This window comes from Aplidium turbinatum, chromosome 2 (assembly GCF_918807975.1).
Source record: "Aplidium turbinatum chromosome 2, kaAplTurb1.1, whole genome shotgun sequence".
NCBI classification, from domain to species: Eukaryota; Metazoa; Chordata; class Ascidiacea; order Aplousobranchia; family Polyclinidae; genus Aplidium; species Aplidium turbinatum.
Window position 1 is genome coordinate 50,472,013 of NC_137473.1, and position 8,740 is coordinate 50,480,752.

An 8,740-nucleotide genomic window follows, 5' to 3' on the forward strand; every position below is an offset into this window, starting at 1 on the left:
TTCTCTTCGGCTGAATTGCCAGACAGTAGTGCTGGAGTAGGTAGGACAATCAAAATAATTTTTTTTCGGGCCAGTTTAATTCAACCTATACTGCTAAAATAAATTTCTAGGCTTTTGGGCTCTGATACCGCCTTTATTATTATTTTTTTTTAACTTTCTGTTGAGACCATTAAAATATAATCTGGAGTAGAAATAACTAATCTGTTTTGGCTAAACTTGTTTTTTCTCAATTCTAAAATTTTCTGAAGATGGAGCATTTGTTCAAAACAGGGAAGGATTCAGCAGGTATTTTCAGGAAGAATGATTTCAACAAAACTGCACTAATCCGACCAAGCAAAAGTACCATGAATGCGGTTACTTTTTTTTTTGTTAAGGAGACAATCGCCCCAATTGGTGCAAAATTGTTTTATCTGATCATTCTATTTCTACTTCAATTTAAGCACATTGTAACATTTACATTTTTTTGCTTCTATATTTTTTAAAAGTTCTACTATGTTTGGCACACATCGTTTTCTCTGTGATGGTCAGAAATGATAAAAACTGAACTTCAATAAATAAAAACATTTGGATATGATACATTAAACAATAAATTACAAAAAAATTTGTGGTGCATGGCTGTTTTTTTAAGTTTTTTTACTTTGAAAAAACATTATTTGTGTTATTTTTATTTTACATGCAGCTATAGTTTCCTTGGAATGTTTGCTTTGACTTTTTTTTCAAGTTTAAATTGAAATATTTTTTTTTTTGCAATATCTGGCAAACCTGTTTGTGAAATGTTCAATTTTGCAATTGCTGATTGACATTTTTAATGCCAAATTTCACAAATTTGACATTTTTTTATGTTGTTTGGCATGAAAAAATCCTGCATTTTTTTAAAATTATTTTTTTTGAAGAATACGGTACTCTCAAGAATGAAGATAGCTAGGTTGTGCGATAGCAGCAAGTGTAGGCTGAGCTTTGTTGCAGTTTTATCAATTTTTTACCGAATCCATTACTTATTAATGAAGAAACCTTCGATTTTGCAGCGTTTTGCCTATTTGGCATGTTTTGAGGTCATTTGACATTTTTTAACCAGTTGTTTGGCATTTTTTCCTAAAGTGGACCTGGCAACCTTGTTCCTGGCGCTTGGGCTGATTAGTGATTACAATGCCCATCAATTTGTCTGTTTTGACTTTTTCTCTTTGCATGTACGTTACTGGCTATCGTATTATTGTATGAAGAGGAATTTCGTAGCAGTAAATTTAAAAGTATGTCAAAGAATCAAGAAAGGACCTTCGTTGCTGTGAAGCCAGATGGTGTTCAACGTGGCTTTGTTGGCAAAGTAATTGGACGTTTTGAAGATAAAGGATTTAAATTAGTTGCATTGAAAATGCTCACTGCAAACAATAATCTTCTTGCAACTCATTATGGAGAGCATAGCCGTACGAGACCAAAGCATTTTGGGGGGGCAGAAAGTAAATTTGCCCAAATGTGCACGCTTTTATAGAAATTGCCCAAATATAATGTATGGGGTGTATGATAACTATCCCTGATGATAACAGTGAAAAAGTAACATAACAAGATCACCAGCAGTGGCGTAGCCAGTAATTTTGAAAGGGCGGGGGTTGAGGGCGTGTTTCGCTTATGACGACACCCAGCAGTGGGAGGGTCTGGGGGGCCTCCCCCAGAAAATTTTGAAAAATTACTTTGAATTTGGTGCATTCTGAGATCATTTTCAAAAAAATGTGGTTATGAATATTCCTGTAAAATGATGCTGTCCGGTGGCATAGCAAAAGGATAAGATCATGTTTTCTTCGGTATTTTTCAGAAATAAAGCTACAATTCTCTATGTTTTCTTGTTGCTAATTCCTGGCTGAGATATTTGAATGCTTGGTAATGGCAAAACTCGCTCTTTGCAATACCCCCCCCCCCCCCCCCCCCTTGGCTACGCCACTGATCACCAGCTAGCTAGAACTTCTTACCAAAGTATTCAAGATAGAACAAATGAATTCATCTTTGAAGAGCATGGTAAGTAGGAGTAACAAATATTGTTTTACACACCACAAATAATAAACAAGGCCACTTAAATATTCAGTTGTGATGTCATAAAAGACTCAGAAAAATAAACATTGCAGGAAACCGGCTCAGGGTGACCATGAGGATTCAGAAAAAAGTACATAACAACAGAGAAATTATAATTAAATGTAATAAAACACAGACATACTACTTCTGTTCAAATAAACTTTGTTCAATCAATTAAAGTAGTTTTGATGATACGAATTTTAGTACAAAAATAAAAAGGTCTGGCAGCACTACTTCTAAAAATATAGTTAGGCTAGGTAATTTGATGACAAAAATAACTAAGTTTAATATATTCTAAGTTTGCATACAGACAGTGACGTAGGATTCAAAGAACCCAATTAGCCTAACAGTTCGTATTTACATTGATTCAATGTCTGAATATTGAATAATATTCAATCATCGGATTTGCAGAAGGCGTCGTTGGATTTTCAAAAAATCGCCGAATAGGAAACTCGCCGAAAAAGGCTCTGGCCGAATAGGGAACTCGCCGAATAGTAGCAGAACCTTTTTATAAAAGTAACCAAACAAAGCTAAGCAACACCTTAACATTACAGTACTTTTAACAGGTATATATAACATGTTTTTGTTAAATGTTGTGGTGGTGTTGCTTAGCTATGTCCATTTATGGTTGAAAAAGTACTGTGACCTCCTCGCCCGAATTGTTTTGTAAAAGTACCGGTAGGCTATTCACCAGATTTACATAAATTCATATTTTGTAGTTGCCCAAATCAACATGATGCATTTATGGATATTATGAAAAAAATTAAAGACTTTGTACATTTTGATGCGAGGCAACTGCATCATGCCAATTTGGGCAGTTTTATAAATAGACTATGATCAGATAATTTCATATTTTTTGTTGCCTTAATCTAAACGATACAGTTATGTAAATGGGAAAAATTAATGAATTTGTTCATTTTGGGTAAACTGCCTCACGCTAATTTGGGCAGTTGCATAAACAGACAGACTAATCAGTTTCATCAAATAATTTCATGTTTTTAGCTGCCCAAATCAACACGATGCATGTGTGAAAATTAATAAAATTAGCTATATAGCAAATTTTGTGTTTTGATTTGGGCAGTTTCACAAAAGTATTAGAGACATATTTTGGTGGCTGCCCAAATTGGCATGATGCAGTTGGTTAAATGCATTTCATACTATAGTTTGATCACCATGCAATACAATACATCAGTACGGGTGTGCCAAATGAAAATTTTGCGGCACATTTCTTGTGCAAATAAGAGGCTGTACTTAGTTTGATAGGTAAAAGATATTAATTTATAGTTTTTCTTAATTCATGCAATTTTGTAGCTTTTTATATAGCAATTTTTGCCCTAATAATTTTAAGATTTTGCCCGGATTCGCGACGTTTTGAAACAACAGGGGGGGCGGCTGCCCCCCCTGCCCCCCTGGCTCGTACGGCTATGATGGAGAGCATGTCAAAAAAACGTTTTATGACGGTTTATTGAAGTATATGGCTTCAGGGCCTGTTGTGGCAATGGTTTGGGAAGGAAAAGGTGTAGTTAAAACTGGTAGACTAATGCTCGGTGAAACAGACCCTGCTGACTCAAAACCTGGCACCATTCGTGCAGATTACTGTATTGGCATTAGAAAAAGTATAATACATGGATCTGATTCCATTAAGAGTGCACAAAGAGAAATTGCTTTGTGGTTCCAACAATCTGAATTGAATGAATTAACCAGCTGCGACAGTAACTGGTTGTATGAGTAGACTAAACAATTTGTGGAGCTAGTTGGTTGACTGATTTCACCCCACTTTTCCACCATTTTTTTGGTGGATTCCTTCTCCGTGACGTCATCGCCATTTTAACCAGGGCGGCGACTTGTATACCAGCTCCCAATTTATTTGCTATACTTTAGATATGATGTATACAAATATTAATAGATTGGCTAGACAAAACAATGTGACAAAATAAACTTTTTAATAAAGTATGACTTTGGGTAGCAACTGACTTTGGTGATAATCTATTTTATCTTTCGCTACCACCCTTGTGCACATTGACTTTGTTCTCATCAGTGTTTGTAATGATTACATTTTACCAACAAAATCGAATTGAACGATATTTTATTTGAAGATGATATAATATCCTACTGGTTAAAGAGTGTCAGTTCATAAATCTTATATACCGGTACTATCAAACATTTTTTTCTGGTTTTGTATAATGTATATCATAGTGTTACATATTTTCTTGCTGTTGAGTTCAGTATGGAACTTTCTACAAGGCCTGGCACTCCCCATGTAAACATAGGAATTGATTGTATTCCTAAGAGTAAACTTTGCTTAACATTTTGCCTTCCACTTGCAAATTACATACCGCTCTGTAACTGTGCTTTTCTTTACATATATATTTATGACAGCCAAACTTCTTCTGTGTTCACTTGATTATGTGCATTTAGTCCAATTCAGTATGTATCAGCTAACAGAGTGTGTTAAGACGAATGTATTGCTCTACTACTGTACTGCTTTTTCTTTATTGATTGACAGTCTGGCTGTCAGTATTCAATTTCATTTTATTTGTCTATAAAACCACCACAGATTTGTTTTTTTCAGAATGTTTATCCAAGATGATTATATATTTATGTATGCTACTGACAGTTTATTTTATGTACAGTAGAACTTGGATAACTCGTCACCCCAGGGGAACAGAACAAGTGACGACGTACGCGAACTGACGACCAATGCAAACAGCTAAATTTTCCCATTGTTTTGCGTCGCATTAATTTCATGGTGCTCCGCGACCTAATTAAATGCAATAGTGGTAAAGTGAGATGACGAGGAAAGCGAGAAAAGAATTTAATTACTGTACACAAAGTACAGTAATAACGCACTTAACAGCTTAACTGAAGAACACAGATATTTTTAACTGCGTTTTGCTTGCAAGTGTCCAAGTAGTCATGCATTTTTGATAGTGAGCTTGCGAATTCACCACTGTCTTCTTGGCATAACATATAGTGTTGGAGGTTTCCAACCATCTGCAAAGCTTCTTTTGTAGATGGTGATGGCAAAGGCTCTTCTTCCTCTTGACCATCATCTTCTTCGTTGTCTTCGCACGAACCACGCACGTGCGCGCACACCTGCAATCAACCAGACCAACATACTCCACGCATGTGCGTCTGGCCCGATAGAGTGTGTGCGTGCACACGTCTTAGCGCAGTAATTTCTTCTCGAAAGAGTCTGTAAATGCCACGTCAGCATTTGGATGAATGACAACTTAGATGAATTTTACGTCCCAGGGGAAGAAAAACAGTGACGGCATAATCGAAGTGACGAATTATGTGATGACCACTTAACCGAACTTGATTGTGTACAAAAGATAGGCTTTCTGCCGGGACCTGGCAATCATTGACGACTTGGGCAAACTGACGAGTTTTCTGAAGACGAGTTATCCAAGTTCTACTGTATATATACATGCTATAGCCCAGTGGTTTTCAAAATTTTTTCAGTGCGACACACTTGGAAGAATTTCACAAGTGTAGATGCAAACAACATGTGTGAGCCTGATGCTGCGGTGATAGCGGTTTGCAGCTAGTTTTTGGATCACAGCTAGTGACAAACCGCTACCACGACAGCAAACCCGCAGCATCAGGCTAAAACAGGCTGTTTGCATCTACACTTGTGAAATTACAAACACTCATGCTGCTAAAAGTTAAACTCGATCTATTCGAAGAATTTGCTGAACTTCCAATGCAATTATGACGATGGCATAGATGGACATTTATGCTAATTTCTGTAAATTTGAATGCTAGGTTAGATTTATTTTATGCAATTGATTGAGTTTCGCTTTTAGCAGCATGATCGTTGCTTACTAGATTTAAATACGGGGGAACATGACTAGGGAACAGTGTTCCGAAAGCTAGCGCAACTTACTATTGCCACAGCAAACTCGCAGCATCAGGCTAAGACAGATCGTTTAAATCTACCTTGTGAAGTAGATTTATTTTGTCTGTTGTGGTTGCTATGGTGCTATTTTATTCGTAGTGTGTACAATTGTACCCTACTATTCTAGCAACAGACAAAATAAAAGTTTTCTTTATTATATGTCATTCATATCATAATGTTTGAATTGAAAGCCACTGCTATGTGTTAAAATCAGTGCACTACAGTTTAACAATATCTTGCTTTTGTATCTTTACTACGCTTAGTAGATGTTTGATTAATTATTGTGTAGCCTGATTTGATTTAATCTGTAATGTGAGATTTACTGGTGCAGATAATAATTGTAGTTGTATTTGTAAACTTAATAGGCAACCGGCATGTGTTATTGGTGATCACATAAAAAACACTGTGTTTTATGTTATGAGAATCCTTCTTATATTAAAATGTAATCCGTTTATAACCAAACTAAATTCGACATGCATACTATGATTTTAACTACGATGTTTTTATTAAATTATCTTCAGTTATTTTTTTAGTTTCAGACAAATACTTTAAAAGTTTTGTACAAACTGTGATGCTTTGCAGATCATGTGTTCAAAGCTGCTGGGACGACTCATCTTATTGAGAAAGTTAAAATCTTGTTCAGGTTTTGTTGATCATCACTGTTTTATAAGTTTTTCCGCATTTTCCAAATATAACTACGAGCAGCAGTTGGACCACACCTTCAAGAATGTTAAAAGAGACTTTTCATTGTGTTTACGTCAGACTGCAGACCACGATTCTTTGAAAGACGCAGCAGCAGAAAAATCAAGTGTTCAAGGTGAAAACAAAGGTTATCCAAATGAAGACCATAGTAACTTTAAATTGATATACAAATACCCCCACATGAGGAGGACTTATCAAATATCGGTAATAACTCGCTACCAGTGCATCTTTTTTGCAAGTGCAACTCCGATTGGGTTATATCAGTATTTCGCTGACGCATTGTCAATACTGGCTGCTAGTACAGTTTGTGGGATTTCTGGTGTGTTCACCTGCGCGATGCTGCTCTATTTAAACAAGATAAAAACACGCATTGGTTATATGTGGGTGAGCAGTGATTATACTCACATCAAAATTGCTCATTTGACCCTCTATGGACAAAGAAGAGACGTTATTTACTCTGTGAACCTTGATTTGCCAGCCACACCTACTTTAGAGTATTCAAATCATTACGCAAGAATCAAGTTCAGTGATAGTAAAACTGTACACGAAATGGCATTAAAAGACGGTCAGATTGTCGATGAAAACCTATTTCTGAAAACGTTTGGTCCTACAGCACTGTCAATGTTTGAAAATCGTCAGCGAAATTGACAAGTTACGTTTGTGTGGTCTTTTGCATTGTTTTGTATTAATCTCCAGTTTGATATTGAAATACAGTTAAATTAGCCTAATGGACTATTTTGTACTGCAGTAGTCGCCGCTTAAGCCCAATTTAATCTGGAATTACCGAATGTTAGGAGTGGCAGAGAATCGTTCCCCGCTTAAATAAGCCCAAAATCACTCGGTCACGAGGTAGGCTTAATATTAAAGCGGGAGTGTATTCTCAATATCTTTGACGTTTACATCTTTGTTTGGTAAGTCCACTGGGGTAATTTCGCTGATTTAGTGACAGGTTAACTTTGTTTTGACTTGAGATTAAATCAATAAACCGGATTGTCCGTTGTAACGATCTTAAAAGTACAGTAGAACCAATGCGGCTGATTAAATGTGTGGCATCCATGTATCTCGTGGTCTGTTGTGTATCTCGCGTGATTCGTGTTTACTTGTGCTAGCATGGAAAAAGAAATTTTCTTTGCTGCATGACGATAGTTTATGGAATGCAGGAGTGTGATGAATAACTTTACAACTCCATGCGTAGCAACTTTTATCGGGTACAATTTTTGTACGTGAACTTCAATCATAAAAATGGTATCGGTGCTTTTTTCATGGCCTTAATGTTAGAGCTGGTTTAAAAAATCAATTTCTGAATGGTGATGTCGATATCTTGTACTCGATGATTGATGTAACACCAAACTGCTGTCTGCGTCGCAACTTCGAATAGAAATGAGACAGTGTAGTGGTAGGCAGTTTCTTGAACCAACACACAGCACTAATCTTGCGTTGGTGACAATACAAACAATAATGTTACGCAATAATACAGCAAGTTTACTATACTTGCTGAAACAAATCAAAATGGCTAAAATTAGTCTTCGGGTAATTTGTCTGTGGTATCAGGAACAGATTTAGATTTTTTATGTGCAGGCACACTGATTTCAAATCCATTGTTTTCAGCGGAAGCTTTGATTACCGCGAGCAATGGCTTTCTCTCTGACTCCTGGCTTGCGTCACCATCGGCGTCATTGCTTGGAGCCTTCGTTTCAGAGCCATTGTTACAAGTCGAGTCTTTGCTGCTCTCGATATCTGATGACGTAGTTAGATTTGCCTCCTCCATATCGATGGTAACGTTCTGCCGAGGATCGGTGTTGCGTGGTCGTCTTCTTTTACCTCCCCTGGTTCTACCAGGAGATTGCGAGGCTCGAAGCTGCTTTCGTCTCCTCTTAATGAACTCTGGATCGGCGTAGGTGCACCTTGAGCACGCCCATACTCCTACAAAATCAAGTTACAAGAGGTATAATTTGTTTGCAAAAACTAAGAGTGACCATGATCTAAACCGGTAGTTGTATGTTTGAGCTCATTGCATACCCATCACAAAATAGGCTTTAAATGTACTCTCCGCTTAAAGTGCCTCTGACAGGAAAA

General features: G+C 36.8%; 1 protein-coding gene across 1 annotated transcript; it reads left to right on the plus strand.

Annotated features, from left to right (window-relative positions):
• Positions 1–1,249: 1,249 nt before the first annotated feature.
• Positions 1,250–4,436, plus strand: LOC145764805 (nucleoside diphosphate kinase A-like). The gene is made up of 2 exons (XM_082576482.1): positions 1,250–1,421; positions 3,495–4,436. The coding sequence occupies exons 1-2, from the start codon at positions 1,250–1,252 to the stop codon at positions 3,791–3,793; spliced, it is 471 nt and encodes a 156-aa protein (XP_082432608.1). The 3' UTR covers positions 3,794–4,436.
• Positions 4,437–8,740: the final 4,304 nt, after the last annotated feature.

Coding starts and splice junctions, on each gene's coding strand:
- LOC145764805 (XM_082576482.1), top strand. CDS start 1,250: ATGTCAAAGAATCAAGAAAGGACCTTCGTTGCTGTGAAGCCAGATGGT. Junction 1,422..3,494: donor TCATTATGGAGAGCATAGCC/GTACGAGACCAA, acceptor GCTATGATGGAG/AGCATGTCAAAAAAACGTTT.